The sequence below is a fragment of the Pogonomyrmex barbatus genome, unplaced genomic scaffold (assembly GCF_055798465.1).
Source record: "Pogonomyrmex barbatus isolate J1 unplaced genomic scaffold, ASM5579846v1 scaffold17, whole genome shotgun sequence".
NCBI classification, from domain to species: domain Eukaryota; kingdom Metazoa; phylum Arthropoda; class Insecta; order Hymenoptera; family Formicidae; genus Pogonomyrmex; species Pogonomyrmex barbatus.
Window position 1 is genome coordinate 5,363,544 of NW_028297113.1, and position 19,618 is coordinate 5,383,161.

Below are 19,618 nucleotides of genomic sequence, written 5' to 3' on the forward strand. Positions count from 1 at the left end.
TTTTCCCCGATTATTTTATGATGCAAAATAATTATGTATTTACGTTATGTATTTTTGTAAAAAAATCACGATTTATATAAAGAAATTCATTTACAAACTTGAATATACATAAATTGGAGGCATTTCCGTAATAATTAAAATACAAGTACGTAATATTCAACGTAGTTAACTAATAAATATTTAAAGCATTGCAAAGTATCGTGATAAAGCATCACGAGTGGCTAATCGCGATAAATAGCTAATTTACACCGCACGTTTTTCTATTGCGGTTTCAGAGACGCGTGCAGAGTACCGAGAATTTGCTTTCGTGTTCCACGGGCATAACGCAACCTGTATTCTACATAGTTGCAATATAATGTAAGATCAATCGCGCTAAAGCTTCGCGCTTCTGTCTCAAGGTCGCAACAGCCGTACGTCGCAATCGCGTTCATTGTGTTTACGCGGCGCCTTGCATTAATAATTGGCGAACGCGAGCATGTAAGATAAACGACGCATTAAGTCCCAATTATTTGCCGCAGGCTATAATACAAATTGCCTTCGATAAAGCGAGATCTGAGAACTCTCACGATCAGAAACTGAGAGACCCGATAAAACGAAGACGGGAGATACTCGCGATGCTCTTTCAGCCTTGCGAACGCGCTCGACTCACGATCAGAAACGTATACGATATAAAAATGATCACGATCCCTGAACGCGACATTAATCATCAAGAGTCACATTTTGGATATACACGAGATTAGAAAGCGGTCAAATAAAGCGTAAGGGAAACGCAGGGGAAAAAACGGGATTTCGATCTCGTAACGGAAGGTCAAATGCTTTCGCCTCATTTGCTCGCCCTCGTGGTACTTTCCAAAATGAGAGAAAGCCCGTGAAGGAGCACGTGACTTTTCGTTATTTTCCCTACTTTTTTTGAGCAAAGATGAATGTCACGTAACTGACTGTAAATCTTTGATGTAATTGATAAGAAGGGACAGAAGCATTCCCTTCGATCGAGAGCGATTTTGAAACAATCTTCTCGATTCTCTGCATTTTTCCTTTCGAATTTATCTCTCTGAAATACGTAATACGACTTCGATCGATATAAAAACACAGATAGATACATCATAACGAGTATCTTTCCGTTTTTTTTGAACGAATCTCCGATGTTTCGGCAAACGGAAATAATCTTCGGCTAATCATTCTGAATTTTAATAATCTTTTTTTAAAACTAGATAATTTTTGTTTTCTTCAATTTAGAAGGAATTTTTGGCAGTAGATTTTATTTTAATAAAGAACATTAACAAAATGTTAAATATGCAATGAATTAAATTATTGGCTTCATTTTTCTACCTTTCTTTTGCTGAAAAACCAATCTCTGGCAAAACACTAATTTAAAGATGGCAATCATGATCGTAATCAATGCGTGTTCGATATTTTGCAAAAAGAAAATTCGAGAAAATTTTTCTGTTGCAAACAGACTTCGTGCCATTTTCGTCGAATACAGCGCAATGTTATTTCGTAAACTACTCATCTCTCCATAAATAAATAAATACAGTTTACAGCATTTGCGGCAATAGCACTTGGTGAAACGCAAAGAGTACTATCGAAAAACCCAAATCGTTTTCGTATCACGAAACGCATCCGAGAGAATATGCGGAGAAAGGACACGATTTTTCGCGCCAAATACATTCTAACTTTCGAAGCTTAATGTAAAACGTTAAATAAACATTTTCATGAAAAAAAATGCAAAATTCACATCGAGCATCGGATATTCGTTTGACGAATTACCGAACGAATAAATTCGACAGTTAAAACTCCGCGTATCAAAACAATACAGAATTTAAACCCCGGACTCCCACGTGATCGCCATGCTTGCGTCATCGGTAGCCGACGCCATGTTGCTCCGGGCATTTCGCGCGAAAGAACGAACGGGGTCGCGGGCTAGAGAAACATTTTCGAAACGCGCGACCCCGAGTAGAGACGCACGAGCGTGGTGGACTTACATCAAGGAAATCCATGCGCATCCTCAGGTGCGGACCTCTCCTGTCCCACGTTTCGTGCTTGATGCTGCCGCGCATGCCTACGGATCCGCCGAGCGCCAGCAGGTGGTGAGACTCGCGGTAGACGTCGAGGGGCACCGGCTGCCCGACGACGCCGATGCCGACGCCGACGCGATCCACCGCCGCCATTTCCGCACTCCCGACCACGAGGTTCTTATTGACAAACCGAAACATGGCCCGGCGTCGCCGTCGACGCCGACGACGCGACGCGCGGCGTCCGTCGCGCGCGAACGTGTCCACGAAACAACGTGTTGCGGCATCGCCCGGTCGATCTCGCCGTCCGCGCTCGGCCGGCTCCGCCGCGATTCGGTGCGCCTCGGCGCGCCTCGCGCAGCTACGCGCACGTCACGTGACGCCGCATCAGCCTATGTAGATACAATATAAACATAGAACGTGTGTAATACATAGTATCTCGAAAACATTGCCCATTTCACAAAAATATGCTTCGATGAATTGATTTTTCTCTCTATTTTTATGTCGAGTGCCGGAAGACTGTTTACATACATATTTACCGTTAAAAATGTTGGATTTAACCGTAGCTTCAAGAAGTTTAAGAAAATGAAAATTATAAATCTATATAAGGTAAATGAGCTGAATAATAAATAATGATATAAAATATATTAAATATAATATACAAAATATTTTATGTACAAATTTTTCAACACTTAATTATTTTTTTTAATCTTGTAATAATAGCACAGTTTGATATTGTTATAAACTAGTTTTTTCTATTTTTTAAATTATTCTTTAAATCTCTCTAACTGGTTAAAAATGTTTAAAAATGTTTAAAAAACTAGCCATCATTTTTTAATATTTTTTCGCAATTTTTTGTATATAAACGTAGAATATTCTAAAATTTTCACGCATCTCCGATACTTTTTTTCGATCAATCTTGTACGTTTTTACACTTTGGCAACAATAAAAAAATAAGTAATAAACAAAGGTATCAATCATATGAGAATGTTTTATTAGAATCAGACTGATAAGCAAAATTTGTTTTTAGTCTTGTCTCAGGTCAAAATTCCGCTTATTCGATTTGAAACGAAAGTGAAGCTTTAAAGCTGCAAGGCCGTTTAAAAATTCTATTTCATGCAAATGAAGAGAGGGGAGATGCGCTGGCTGTAGGCTTTGCAAATTCCGATACCTCGTAAAAAGCACTCCGGTTTGTGTTAGCGCCAACGGGAAGCAAAATTTGTTTTCATTTGATATAATTAGAATTCTCAATCGATGATTAATGACGTCAAAACGTGCTGGTAGATTGGTATAATTAATGCGCCGTACACTCGAATGTGGACATTACGTATATTAACAGACGTATTTTCTAAATCTAACCGTCCACTCAGTCGTGCAATGCAAACGTACTCTGACGAAAATAAACGGTAAATTCGATCGTCTACATTTGCCATTTTCGTTTGTAGAAACAAAGAGATCATCGTTCGAGATCATCGTTATGGCGCAAAAATGGCGTCTCGTCGTTTTCCAACTCTCCAGCGAGAGATCTAATGGTGCAAATGCACTTAGATTCGACGGCACGTGCCACGACGAGGGACGCAACAGGCGGCGGCAGTCGCATCTCCATTAGAAATCCAAGTAGGCACCCACAGCCACCGGTCCAAAACTTATACGGTCCTCCTACGCCGTGTCTCAGCCTCCACCTCCAATCCTCTCACCCGGTAGGAAAATCCGGACTCCCTTCCTCGGAAGCCACTCGGAAGCGTTTGCGGAACTCCGAGATAAGCATCGCGACAGATGCACCCGAGTGCATTCGAGGACTGCACGTGACGCAGAAAAGAACCCCCCTCCCCCCTCGTCCACCCCGCCCACTTCTCACAATGGGATGCATTCGCGTTACCGAGTTGTTGAGCCTTTGTGCATCTCTACGTAGATTCTAGCGACGAATCTTTTATGATATCCTGCTCTTCCAAACGCCCCATTGAATTTTAATCGCGGATTCTTTGCCGAACATGCAATCGAATCATTTCTCTTGTCAAATATTTATAAATATTTGTTTACCAAAAATTGTTTGCGAAATAAATCATCATTTACTGCACTCACATAATTTTTCTTTAACTGCTCTTCATCATAAATTATTTTATGTATTATACTAGAGAATATTTTATAGAATATATAGCATAATGCATAAACTAGAATCGTAAAAAGAGTGGAATTATATAAAATATTAAATAGCGCAACGAGAATACGAAGCAAGAATTTTTATTTCCGTTTTCCTGATTTAATATGCGGTGACTGAAAATTCATGAAAGCGAGTGGTCGAAAATTTATTTTAATGTGCATAATTTAAACCGTCGGAATCAGCGATCGATTCGCTTTTTCTCGCTATCGAATAGATTAATTAGCGCTGGAATTGAGCTCCAGGCGTGAGAACTAAACTCATTTTCCAGGCGACCCAGAAAAATGCGCCGAATACGAGGGTAGAGGGATACGAATAGAGCCATACGAATAACGCGGAAACATCGATCGTTGATATTATTGACGTGAACTTTCAAAGAGTGACGGGAGGATTGCGGGAAGAAAAATCTTCGGTTCGATTAATTGGTCGTCCGCCCCGAAAAAAAAATTAACGGAAAGAAAGGCAAAGGGTTGACTGGCTGACTCAAACCGGTACAACAAACCCAATCACGCGACGGTGTCGATAAAAAAAAAGGGAAAAAAGAAGAAAAAAAAAAAGAAAAGAGAAGAATGAGAAAAACCAAGCGAGAGAACGAAACGAGGTAACAACGCAACAAAGAGGTGTTCGGAAAAACGGGAAAGCGTAACGAAAAAGAGCGAAAGGAAACGATGAGGAATGAATCCGGAGGGGTCGGAGCGAAAGGGTTAAGGTGAGGGAGCAACGTTGCGAACGCCGCCCGTGCGGGCGTCCGTTCTCGATATTAATTAACGCCAATAATGAGTTATTTTCTGTTTGGCTTGGCGTGGACCCGCCGCGCCGCGGGCAACCGCCACCTGATCCCGCGTACAGTTGTACAAACGATCGTTTTCATCCCTTTTCCTCGCCCCTGCAATCTCATAGAACCCCTCCCCCCGTGCAACATCCAGCGGCAGTAACCGATCGCATCCGCGCCCTCGCGATCGCCAATCATCGTGCGAGTTTGGCTCTGATGAAGGCGAGTCACGGTATCGATTTCGATAGGACACTTGTCCCTCTTTTTTCTCCTACATCGCGCTCTTCGCTATCCTGCCTTTTCACAACTCCCCCCTCTCCCCCCTCTCCCCCGATACCAATCCCCGGCAGCGATTTCTTTCTTTCTTCATCAGCCCCCCCCCCCTCTCTCTTTCTCTCGCACTCTGTGACGAACGCAAAATTAACTGGCAGCGAATTCGTCGTGCAAAAGCGGGCGAATATATAGTGTAACGGCGGCCGCCACCGCGGATTAATTAATTCGATCGAATTTCATATGCCGAGGGCTGTACGGATGAAAGGGTTGTTTTGGCGAAACGATCGAGGAACCGATCGGGTAAATACGGTCCGGTGAATTTTACAAATACCGTGACCGAACGCGTCGAGAACGCGCTGCGCGTTTAGTAAAAACGATATGGATATTATTTTTAATTTCTTTTTCCACCGCGGTCACGTGTCAAATCCATTTTTACTCGGACCGTACCAGCAAATTCTTCTTCGTCGTTTATTTAGTCTGTTTTATCGATACATTCCATGCCATTACCACATTAATTTTTAATAATACATTTCATTTAATGATTTTGTGAGCTAATTATTTTGTAATTATTGACCGGCAAAAGATATCGGACGGTTTGGACAAATTTAATTTCAAATAGCGAAAAATCGTAATGCATAATATAATATGACGATTGCGGAAATGATTGCTTTGTATATGTTTTAACTCGGGTATTTGAATCAGTTTTTGTCAGAAAATACCATCGGTAATATTCGATGAACGATTCCAAACTGAAAATAGTTCGGTAATCCGTTTTCGCTTGATTACACGGTACGAAGTTGTTGCATTCGGGGAATAATTTGCACGCCCGACAGCGTCCAGGAGTGTAAAATCGTTCTCGCGTTTTCGACAATTGCAATGCGAGAGCGAGTAACTCGATAGTCGGGGAGGCAAAAAAATAATATCGCTCGCAAGCGTTAGAAATTTTTCCCCGGTCGCGTCGAGCGTCAAAGTGGTTAGAGAAAAAAATTTGTCACAGCCCGATGTGCCGCGGTGAAATCGCACGCGCGCAACGAAACGCGAAAACAAGCAAGCGTGATGATGGTGATCAACGCGGTTGGTCGCGACCCATCGGTGTTTATGAATACGCGTCGGACGTATTTTGTTAAATGTTAAACAAACATATGTGTCTACAAAAATAGGAGAGTATATCCGTGCTTGTCCGTGCTTGTGTCGCGGACGCGACGCATGAACGAGCGCATATATCGAGCATTACTCGTGTAATAAAAATCCCCAGAGTATAAAATCGCGATCGGCTCTTCGAACAATTTGTGTACCGGCGGAACAATTTATAAAAATACAAATCTCTCGATTGACTTTTAAAGTATATTCAGTGGCTGTGATAATCCACTTCGATCATCCGAAATAACAAAATCGAGTGAAAATCATGAACACGAGAGAGAGAGAGAGAGAGAGAGAGAGAGAAAGAGAGAGAAGGGGAGGGGGAGATAGAGTTCCTTCAATCCTCGCCGAAGTCTTCGATCGAGAAAGCGGTATCCGTTATCTGTAACATCTTACCCCTCTGACCATCCGACCAGTTCCCCGATTTTCCCACCCTCGTTTCCTCATCCTGGAAACGCATTCTATCCGCAGACTTCGCGCACAAAACGCTCTTATGCAGACCCGGAGTTTCCTCGCTCGACGCCTAGCGCCGGGACGCCGCGGGAATTATCGGCAAAACGTCAATATGCATTACGTCGCCGTCTCTCCATCCACCCGGATCTGACACCATCCCCTTGGCCGTCCGAGGGAGATCCAATCCTCTGCGCGTCCTCTCGACAATCTGCAATCTCGCCGCTCGGTTTCTCTCTCCTCTTCCTCTCCCCTCTCTCTTTTTCCACCCCTTTTCCTTTTCGGCTATCTTGACTATCCTTTCCTCTACCTTCAGCGAAGAATTCGCTCGTTATCCCCTTTCTCTCGTCGATTTGACACGCTCGATCGCCGATAGAAACGTGTTGCTATCGACAGATTTTCAGAAACGTTTCGGAAAACTTTTAAAACGATACCAATTGCGTGCGTAATACCCGTTTCTAACCGCATCTTCGGGAAACGTCAAAATAATTGTAAAAATTTTGAGTATATTATATATAATTTTTCAGTCAAACGCAAAATCATTATTTTTTTTTTTTTTTTTACATTTACGGCCTTTAACTTTGCAGCGCATAAGCGCGGGAAAAACCGCAAATGCCGTATCAACGATGGAAAACAAATTGCGGTTCTGACATTGGATTTCTGGATTTTTACTGGTTGGCCCGCTGGCAGTGGATGCGCGTGGCACCATATATAGCTTTTTTTGCAACACAATGGCGAGTATGGCGATAACGATCGATATTAAATATCCAATCGATGGTAAGTGCACATGTTATTAATTTTTTCTCTGCACGAGACAGACAGGATAGGAGAGACGAGCAATGGTAAAATGTTAAAAGGGCATTAAAATCAGAATGCGTCGCGCCCGGCCAGTTTGATGGGCGTGTGATATTATTGCATATGCAAATGCAAAATGTAGCGTGACACTCGCGCGATTTCGCGTCCCAGATCGCACGAGTAATCGAATTGCGGGAAGATCGATTTGTCGCTTGTTACATGACACGAGAATATGCATCCGTCCTTTCTTCTACATCTTTCCTCGTGTGTGCTCGGTGTCTCCGCCCGACGAGGGCGCGATAAATGATGCACGAATCCGAACGGTAGGACGAATTTAAACACGAGTATTATCAAATCTGCGATCGTCGCGATTGTCAGCGATCGGATTAAAGTTTAACGGGAATCAATCTCGCGAGATTTTGATCGAACATGGGCGAAAACGTACTAAATGCCCTAATCGCGGAACGCCGTCTTAAATCGAATCGAAGTTTCGCGAATAATTGATCGCGAGGTTCAATGCATTTTCCCAAACCGTAATTTTGAACGGATAATACGCCAGGCTCGGATGGATCTACATATTACGCGAATCAATTCTGGCTCCGTGGCACGGATGATAATTTCCTGACAATTATACCGACGGGTTTAAGAATTTCTCCCGCGAGAAATACGAACAAGTTCCGAAATTGAATGGAACGAAATCACCGGATTGCGCTATTCGCCCCAAACTTCCAGCCGGCAGGAAAGCTTTAACATCCATGAATATGCATTCGGCACGCAATAGCCTGTGTTCGCAGTAAAGAATCTGTCAATAAGAATCACTCCGTGAAATCACCAGATCGCAGCCGAGTTTCACAGTTAATATCGCCTCGAAAGGCAGAGGAGGGCGAAGCAGATAGGGTCGGTTAATAAATTGGTAGAATATCGCGATGGAGAACTTCTACATTTTCATTGCTTTTACGGGGAATGAAGCTCGAGAGGCTCGAGGGAGGACGGTCGATGGGGACGGCGGGAGTCCTGGTTATTGATGAACCGTTCACCCTTCGTCCGCACGTTTCACCCCTTTATGTCCGGCAGCGTCCGCCGGCGTGTGCGCAAGATGATACAATGAATATTTGGATACGTCAACTTGGTTAGTTTGTATACGACAACGTGATTAATCGCGCTTCTCTTTCTTTTCGCAAAATGAAAGACGAAACTGAGCGGCGTTCCTGGTCGTTCCGAATCGATTACGCGGCCATTTTCGACGACAAAGACCTAATCCGCTCTGCTAAGAGACACGCAAACGATTAGTGAAACTGAGGTGCGCGAACTTTGTCCGACGATTGATCGAGGTAAATGGATTGTTGGTAATACGGGTCCCTATAAATCGCGACCGGGCGCTAGTTCGAAACTACGATGATGACGTCAATAAAACGTTAGCCCGGCTAGAGTTAAACTAGTTCAATCAATTTTCGTCGTGCGTTTGTTCGGTATTCTTAATGGAATGCCGCGGATATCGATCGAAAATAATTACGATTTCGGTCGAGTGTAAACTAAAACCGTGCAAATAAAGCTGCAAAATATTTATATAATTAGCAAACTGCACCGTAAGCTACACTGCAAACTCTCTGTAACTCAATGAAAGCTAATACCGTAAATTAAAATTATTTCGACATTAGTCTAGTGCATCATACGAGCGCCTTAATTGCATTTTCAGTTTCACTCCGCCTTAATTGTTGCCCGACTTTCGTGCGGAGCGATCGCTCAAGTTATTAAGCGCGAGTTACGATCTCCGTATACATAAACTTAATGACGCAGGACGCGTAATGGCATCGACTTAGGTTGAGCTTGTCGGCGTGTTCAGGATCAACCAGATTATTACCGAGGACCATACGATGTCGTATCACTGTATCAGCCGATCTCGATTAAATGCAAACAAAAGAACGGGCTATCGCCTTGTAATAAAATCATCGTTCATTCATTCAGTCCTATCGATGCTTCCTAGTTCCATATAGCTTCCTGTCATTATCACTTGACAAATGGTCTTCATACACCTATTCCGCAAATTTTTTTTTATTATATCAACCTTCGTGGCACCAATCACGTTAGACTAGATCATTTAGCAAGAGAGACAGAAATAAAAAGATTCCATCATCATTAATATCGAGTACGTTTGTGAAGCGACGCTCGAAGTCTCTCGAAGTCTGATTACCCCTGAATTCCTCTTCGATGCGAATTAATATCGCGGCACAGCCTCTATTTGCTCTAGAATTCCCAGCATGTAGAACAAGTTCAAACATAAGAGTAAGTTCCGATAGCCTAGAGGGGCTCATCGGGATATTATCGTTTGTACGTGCGCTGTAAGTTCGGGAACTCGATCCGAGGCACGCGTTGCCGAAGCACGTGTCGGATAAACTCGGAATAAATGCGTATATGTATGCAAGTATATCGGAGAAAACTATCTGTCGACATATTAAGAGGACTATGATTCACGACGCGATGATCCGACGTCTACTCCGGCGAAAAATTTCCGAATCTCTCCAACAATCGCGAACCAACTCACAGTCGACCTTGAAAATTTTAACATTATAATACAAATTTATAAATGTATGTGTTATATAAAATTTAATTTAAATTCACGAAATCTCACAGATTTTCAGATATTCTAATAATAATCGCCCAATATATATATATATGTTTATTCACATTATATCACATTGCCAAAAATACTTTGGTATTAAGAGCCTCTCTATTTAATCAAATTTATTAACTTTCATTAAGTTAGAGTTTAATAATCTATCAATACTATAATTAATATCTCTCTCATGGTTAAATTATTATTAATAACGAATATTAATAACGTACCAATATGACCATAATCACTGATACATTATCAGAGTCTCTTCCGGCATATGCATAGTATGGCTTAGTTAATAATGATTTCATTAGCATCCAACCGGCAAAATCAGATTAATATTAGATTACATGTTAATTAATTTCAAAATCTATACATTGTAAGCAGAAATCCCGATGCTATTCGAAACATTTTCTTACAATAAGCATTAATGATGCAAAATCATCTTCTGTTTGTACATTTTTAATATTCCACGTGAATATTTCTACATATTGTTTTGTATTTATAAAGATAATTATTTCACAGTCATATTTTTGTAACTTTGTGATCATCAAATGAATATTTTCCGTATAACGATAACATTAAAATTATTTTTTTATTAAAGAAGTAAAATAGCACGTTGTGAAAAATTCGGAACAATTAAATAATTTTTAAAAATTGTATCTCATTATAGGAAAAAATAATCGGAAGAACAAAGATTGCAGTTTTGTGTCTGGCATCGTCGTTCTATTTACACGCACGATATGATATCTTTTGAATGGCAGACTAATTACGCGTGTACAGAATTTCGTGTATAATTATGACGGCTTTTTATCCGCAAGGAAAAATAATTGAATAATTGCTGCAGCTAAGACAGTATGTGTATATGCATTATACGCTAGATAATTCTGTAAAATAAAATACTGTGTTTTCATGCGAGCTCATCGTTTCAAAGGGCTGCTCGGCAAACTAAAAAAATTCTGCGCCCTCTCACAGACGTGTGCACGGATATCAAAATATTTCTTTTATTTTTCGAGAAAGGCGGACAATTCAGGACGCAGTCCGCAATCCAAGATACTTCAGGCGCGGCATGATTACGGCCACTCGTTAGAAGAAACCTCAACTTCATTACGCTCCTGAAATGCACGTTTCACTGACTGCGCATCAAAATTCAGAAAAGAAGATAAGAATTGTGGAAAAATGAGAACGTCGCGGAAAAACGTTTGATGTTCCAGGTGGATCCAAACACGTGCTTTCTCAACTAGTTAAATTCGTATATATTATCGCGGACCGTCCTTTGACGAAGAGACAGAGAAAGAGATATTAATTAGAGATATTAATTTTTATTATTATTATTATTATTAAGAGATATTAATTTTTATTATTTACACAGATGTAACAGAGAGGAATTAATATCTCCTGAATAAGAAACGATTTTGCGAAAGGGCCGGAATAGCTAATGAGGCGTATTCGATTGGCCGATAACGTCGGGCGATAAGAGATCGCGATTTGCTCGAGTTATTCGTGCAATGCATCTTACGTGTGCATGCACACATATGCACTTTTACTTGCATTCTCAGAAAGTGCGACTTGGCACGACTCCAGCAGCTTTGAATCGCAATAGGAACCTTGTTACTCCCACACTATTCTCTAAGAGTTCTATGTCACATTTGCCCTAATCTCCATGTGCCTATGTGATTTATCGCGTCACGCTTCTATCATTAATTCAAAAATAAAGGAGATGACGTAAAACGTCTAATTATACAATAACAAGACAATGCGAATTTGTAAGAATTTTAGAAATGAATAATATGATTGAATAACGTTGAATTTATGATAATCTCGGACAATGGTAAAGGATCGTCGTCTCGTAAAGACGAGACAAAATTCTTCTCTCTTCGCGTTTCTTCTTCCGCGGTATGGAAATATTCCGGAAACTTTCCTCCTCGTTTCGCTCGGAGGCTGCTTTAAAGCTCTCTCGCGTCGACAGACGTCGATAAATTCATCGTCGCACCTTCGTATTTTCAAGCCGACTACGCGTGTCGCAGAAAGGGAAGGACGAACCTCGCGCATGAAGCTTTCCTCCCGTTCCTCACGATAAGTGGCATGCTTCCGGTGCGAGAGAAACGTTTCCGCAGCTGCTGCTTATCCGAGGTAAATAAAAGCCATCGTAAAGATAGAGCGCCGCCCGTGCCGTTAACGCTACTTTCATCGTTATCGAGTTCGTTAGCAAACGTGACGTCAGAGCATTAAACTCGTAATAAGGACGTAAAAATTTTTCCCGTCCCCGGGGAAGGTAACGTTCGATTATTTGACGACTGCTTCAACGACTATTGGCCTGTTAACAAGATGAAGATGCTCGTTTCGATCTAGCCGACAAAGATCGATTGTTATCGCTTGTCAACGCAATTACAGATATATCTTATAGCTGCGGAAATATATCTTCTTGAAAAGTTACTCAAGTTATCATTTTGAAATATTCGTTTCTCTCCTATGTGCTATGTATGATTTTTTCCAAGATGATGACCGTCATTATTTTTTTTTTTTTTTTTAAATAATTATACGATGAGTAAAAATTTCTCAAATATATGTGATATACGCCTTTGATATGTCAAAGCTGATTCTTCGTAATAGTGAAGGAAGCCAAGTCGTCAATCGTCGCACGCTCGGTCGATTCACGTGACGACACTCGACGGGGGCGGCTATCGCCGGTGAAAGCAATTTATCTAAACGACAGCTTTGTGAGGTCACTCGGACCGAAAGCACAGCCCATTCGTAATATTACTGGCCGGGCACACCGCCATTACGTCGTCGGGGTTTTTGATTCTTTTGTGCCTTCCGGGCTGATGCTACCGAGCCCGCATTGCCCCGCCGTTGTCGTTGCCTTCTGGACGATTATATACGTCGAGCACCGCGGATCCATATTGGTAGCGGGGAGTCAGGTCAAAAAAGAGAAAGAAGAAGAGCCTGCACGATGGTTGTTGAAGAAGTGAAGCGAATTGGCGAAGTCGAGCGATCACAAAAGAGAGCTTTTTTTTCTATTTGCGTTTCCTGTCTTTGTTCGTCAGTCTCAAGATTTTATTCAACAGCAATCTGTCGTGTAGTTCTGAAGATGAGGATCGTAATTTACGGCTGGATGTCACGGATTTTACAACCGCATTATGCAACACGCAACATGAAAGGAAAGATATTTATTTGCAGAAAAAAGGTATTCAACAAATTGAATTAGAATAAATCAAGTTAAGTAAGGAAAAGGTTTATTTTTTAAAAAAACGTTCTGCCTTCATATCATCAGCATGAAAGAAATGTACGGTAGAGAGTTAAATGCATCGAGCGAATTATATTAAAATTCCATTATGCGCTTTTAATTCCGAAAATAATTTCTAATTTCTCTCAGACGCTTATTGTGGTTATTGCAGACGCGACGACATATTTTTAAATACAGGATTGCCATCGATAATTGTTGTGGGAATACCGCGAATATCGTCTATTTCCCGACCGTGGCATCGTGGCTCGGAGCAGTCGTAACCTAATTCGACAATCCCCTTCATCGTCTATTTCGATTTCGATGTCGCTTGGGTTTGACATAAGCTCTATTAATTGATGTTTCTAAATGTGACGCGGTCCAGTATCGAACCTTGTACAGATTAGTATGAAATTCCGTTCAAAAGGCGATTGAAAATTATATTCAAAACACCACTATGGTCATAAAGCATGTTTATATTTTATGCAGATTTGTGCAAAAAATTGCATTAAAAAAAAAATTCGCTTGTTTCACTATTGTACCATCACTAAAAAAAAAAAATTATTTATTACTTTATGATTGTCTTAAATTCTCTATACTTTAAAGATTTGGGTTCCAAGCCTAGGAAAAAAAAAAAAAAAAAAGAAAAGAAAAGAAGAAACATATTCAACTGTACATTCGAATTCACACAATTCGAATTAATCGCCGTAAGAAGAAATATTTGTCGATCGGATAAACGTGCCAGCGATACGTTACCCGCCGCGATGCAATACGATACCGCCGCCGTTCTTGAATCGAGAAATCGAGATTATCCACGAGGGTCCGGCATTCGAAAATCCCGACGTTCTGGTGCATTCGGAGAGAAACATTCCGACATGAAATATGTCAGACACGCCAGCGAGAAGTTCTAGTCCGGTTTCAAACGTCCTGCGTCGGTGATTGGCCCTTCCCGTTGCTATCCATACGTGTACACACACACACACACACACACACACACACACACACACACACACACACACACACACACACACACACACATATACGTGTGTGTATATACATACACGTTTTTAATATAAAATTCCGGGATTCGCGCGGGGAATGGAACCCGGGGGGTAAGGGGGGTAACTTCGCGTACGCGCAGCCAGCAATCTCGAATACTTCTCCGCTGCCGACATGGCCACGTCAACTTGTTGGTAGTAAGCACTGGTAGAAAGTGCATGGACATTCTTCCAGCAAAGAATGTAGAAATGAGGAATATACAATTGATACGTTCCGCGTAAATATATCATTAGAAATTTCTGATGAGTGCCACATTAATCATATGCTTTTCAAACTATTCGATGCATCTGGAATAGCTAGATTATTCCAATAGTTGTAAAATTAATGGCATATTTCCTAAATTAAAAAAAAAAAAAAAAAACGATCCTATTCTTTAACCTTCCAATTAAATTATATGTTAATGAAAAAATTTATAAAAATTATAGCATCTTGTTTCTTGTATAATATGAATTACAAAAAATCGAAATTTCAATTGGCTTCTAAACTTAAAGCACTTTACTATCCGCCAGTCTTAAAATTGTTTTATAAAAAATGATACAATGGTAAAAGAACTCGATTGTGGCTTCCTTGAACGTCTTTGAAATTAGGTTGCTACTGTGAAAGCCACGGCTTATCCAACAAAAACATCGTCGGCGTTGACCTTCCCTCGCTCTTAATCGGAAAAATGGGAACACTGCAACATCGTCAGAATCCAATCTTAACATATCTATATCACAAAGTCAACGTGGAGGAAAGCATGGTTGTGATCGACGTAAATCGCTCTCTATAAATGCTTTTATATTAATCCACTTACGTGAAATCCGTGATATACCATGATTGTAATTTAGATTACAACACGATGAATGAATTATCTTTTCGAAAATAAAATACCAGATATTTTTAAACATTTTTATAAAATATAAATAAAAATTTTATAGAGAGAGAGAGAGAGAGAGAGAGAGAGAGAGAGAGAGAATGGGAGGAAACGGAGGAAGATATGTTTACGTAACATTTAGAGACTTCGTTCACATTTTCATAAAATAAAACAGATTAATTTAACTGCTTCAATTGATTATAGAGCTGTGCTCCAAGTTAAATTAAATTATAAAATACAAATGTCATAGGATCATCACAAATGTCATCGAGTATGACCGAGAAAGAAAAGCAAAGGAGCGTGAAGAGCCAATAAAATCGACAATGTTGTAACACCCTTAACGAAGCCCTGATGTTCCTGGTCCTCTCTCTTTCCTTTATCCTTTAGCGTGTCCAGGCGCGAGGGATAAGCACACGCGGACACGCGTTTAAGTGGTGACATGGCTATCATTCGTGGATAATGGGACGGAACGAGGCGGAAAATGGTACATCAAAAAGAAACGGGGGGACAAAGAAGATCCGTTGTCGCCCTAATAAAGCTGAGTGGCGAACACGCCAAAGCAATTTTTGCGACCCGCTCTCTTAAGATCTTTCATCCTTCGCCTTACAAAGTTTAAGGATATCTCTGACGAGATCGAACGGTCACCGCGCGAAGAAATTAACAACCTTGCTGAAGTATAAACTGAGCGGAGAGTGCAGAATTTTATAACGCAACTTTACAATACCCCCATTCCCACTTTACAATCTTGTTTTTCGCTGATAATCTTTATTTCCTTTATTTCTTAAAACTCACAGATTATAGCATAACTAGATTTAAAATGCTATTTACATCAAAATTGTTATGTAGGAAACTGGACTTATTATTTATACAATTGTTTTCCTCGATTCTAAATAAAACATAATTCACGGAAAAGTTAATTGATGATTCATGAAACGCATGCAGAAAATGGTGGAAGATTAAACGCTGAATTTTGGAAAGAATCGCTACCGGCCTTCGTCATGCCGCTCTGACTGATGGAAATACAAATTGCGATATTAATTCTATATGGAGTGTTATTTACGAAACGGAAATGGGACGCTGATAGAGAAGTATTTACGTTTCAGTGAGTCCAGTTTCGCGATTATTAAAATTAGCAATTCACAACGGCCGGAATGTAAATTACACGGTCCTCATTAAGCCGAGCGTGCAACTAATCAATTTATATACCCGCATTTAATCCGCGTTTCCCAAACGCGATTATTCACGCTAGACGGGATCTTACAGAGCGAATTAAAAATCCAGATTAAAGCGGATACACATCCACTTAGCAACGTTATAGAGTTAATACCGTATTATACAATTTCCCGGTGTGCGTCCGTCCAAGGAAGAGATACAAACCAGTTACATCAACCCGTCGGAGAATCACCGGTATCGCTGCTTTCCACATTACGTTTCACGTTGCATTATTATATCGCGCACATTCTACGTCCATCGCGTACGTCCATATTCGCGATAAAAAAAATTTTTGCAAAATAATACTGATGCTAAGAAACGTGGGCAGCAGCCTCCAGATATAGAATGAATGACAGGCATATAAAAGACTGCCACTTACAGACATCCTACCGCTGAAGGGTTAGGTAAAGAATTCTAAGTGACCGGCGACGATCGAGAAACCTGTCCCAGGACTCGACTCGTCCTCGATTGATACGATATCCCAACCGGATGGGAACAGTCGTTCCGCGGAGATTTTCTGAAGAGGAGGACAAATCTGAAGGCGAATCCGGAGCGATTGATATCGAGAGGAAAGCCCCGAAGGCAAGGTAGTGGAAATATGGCGGTGGAGGCAGCGAAAGGCTATATACGCTCTCCCTCTCTCTCTCTCTCTCTCTTTCTCTCTTTCTTTCCTTCCCTTTCGAAGCTTTATTCAGCCTGGAAGGCGCAATGAATGGGAGCTTCTACGAGCTCCGAGCGTACCTCTTCAAACCATCTACACGAACATCGGCAGGACTCTTTTCCTTTTTTTTTTTTTTCGTCCCCTTTCCGCCTCACCATCCGCCCGCAACCGCCGTGCCTCCAAGAGAAAGAGAATTTTCCACCTTCTTTCGTTCTCTTCCTTTTTCCTCGCTTCGGGAAGGTCGACTCTTCGCACTCCCGCGGATTTTCACTCCACAAGCATCACGGAAATAGCGATTCTTCGATGCGTCGTCTTTCTTGCAGTAGAAACTAATTTGTGCAATTTGTTTTATTGCAAATGCGTCCCAAATAAATCAGAAAAGTAGATCAATGTTTAAAAAAAAAAGGAATATAATTTCTCTCCAATTTTTAGTACATAATAAAGTAATTATATGAAACTTGATAAAAAAAATAATATTAAGACCTTGAGATCTTCTTGGATCGATAAAATGTAAAAGTTTTGGCAGCGAAAATACATGTTGAAAGTACGCGAGAGATTATGGCGTAGAAAAGTAAAATTGCCCCCCTAAAAAAAAAAGAACGACAGAAAGAAAGCGAAGATATTAAAAGAAGAAGAAAGCAGATGATCTACCTGAATTCGATCTGCCTGAATTTCGAAAAGGAAAAAAAATGAAAGCGTACCTCCTCGGATTGTAAGAAGACGCTGTTTCTCTCGCAACCCGTTCTCTTCCAGAAAAATCGACTTTTCTCGCTCTTAACGGATTACGCGAACGGCGAGTTCGATCACTGATAAATCACACCCTCTGGACCTTTTTCCCGAACACCAATTTATATTAAGTGAAAGAGGCATACGTGTTATGGCAGCGTCGTCCCGAAATATATATCGCGTGTGTCGGGGGGCGAAATTGCTCCGGCCAGGGTCAATTCCATAATCGAGAGGGGCTACGGTTTCGGGGCTATTCCGGCTATGTTTAGGAAAGGAACCAACAAATTGTCACAAGCAGATTGCTTTGTGGGCGCAAAAAAGTTCTGAATTTTTCAAGATGTAATCAAGTTAGCAATAATCTTAATTATACAAGCAGATTGCTTTGTGGGCGCAAAAAAGTTTCTGAATTTTTCAAGATGTAATCGAGTTAGCAATAATTTTAAATTATCATGCATTATCGTGTAAATCTGCAACCGCGTGTTTTCGTTAACCTTCTAAACCTTCGTCACTTTTTCCACGCACTTTTTACAATTCAACGAGTTTTTTTTTTTTTTTAACGTGGGTATTTATGTGACATTTTTTACAGCCTTTTCTTGGGTGCTCCGTAAATATTGCGATTTCGGGCGACGCAAAGTACATGTATTCAGCGAATAACGGCTAATAATTTCCTCGGGTTTTTCCTGTTTCCGCGAGATTGTCGAAATGTAGAGAACGTGTACGTTTTCAAAAAGGTGGTAAAAGGTGGCCAACGAAAAACTCGGCTTTGTCGCCGAATTGTCCACGCCGCTCTCTCGCCTGTCGCGATGCTTCGTGTAAAAAAAAACACGTGTTCGCGCGCAAAAGAAAGAAAGGAAGAAAGAGAGACGAACAAACATTAATGATCACCGATAGACGTAGCGGTTTTATGTTACATGTTGCATCGCTGTAATGCACTCGCATTTTCTCGGAGATATTTGTGCCACGCTGTTCTGTGAAAAATATCAGGCATCACAGCATGATTATTTTCATTTCCGTGAATGTTCTGTAAAACAGCAGCATTCGTTGTTGTTTGTACTTTCGCGACGAGGAAAACGATGCGCGTGTTTGCATGCAGCCAGATATAATTACGGCGAAAATTTAATTAACATTTAATTTCTGCGAAAGAAATATCAATGCGTCAAAAGAACGCTTTGAAAATGATTGTTCGTGACAGGCATCTCGCAATAATTAAGATGCATTTAGTATAATTAATGTGTTTGCCGAAACGGTGGAAAACAATATTTTAAACGAATGTATTCATATTGCTAAAAAGTCAGACTGGTTGGCGGCAACGACTTCCCGTCCCAGCAGTTATTTTAACGAGGCTATTAAGATCACCCTGACATTTTCAAATGGCATTGTTTGTCATGATCAAAAATGATTATTTCCCCCGACGTGACCGCATATAAAAGCGTACGCGTTACCGTTCGATACACGTCGATTTATGCCATCCGCTAAATGACCACACGTCTGTTTCTCTCTCTCTCTCTCTCTCTCTCTCTCTCTCTCTCTCTCTCTCTCTCTCTCTCTCTCTCTCTCTCTCTCTCTCTTCATAATTTATAAAAAAACACGTATCAAAAGATAACTCCGATCCTTTAAAAAGCACGTCGGTCATTACGTTTCCCCGATTAAAATGCAAACGGGCGTAGTCG

The 19,618-nt window shown here is 40.9% G+C and overlaps 1 protein-coding gene across 14 annotated transcripts in view; it reads right to left on the reverse strand.

Moving 5' to 3' along the window:
• The window catches only part of heph (polypyrimidine tract-binding protein 1 heph), a 366,198-nt gene that overhangs the window by 98,484 nt on the left and 248,096 nt on the right, over positions 1–19,618 (reverse strand). The window contains exon 1 of one of the 14 annotated variants that reach the window (XM_089074321.1): positions 1,983–2,279. The exons of the other annotated variants lie outside the window; for them this stretch is intronic. Within the exon in view, the coding sequence (XP_088930447.1) occupies positions 1,983–2,213 (231 nt within the window). The 5' untranslated portion in view covers positions 2,214–2,279. Of the gene's footprint in view, positions 1–1,982; positions 2,280–19,618 lie in introns of those variants that run through there. 14 annotated transcript variants of the gene reach the window in all.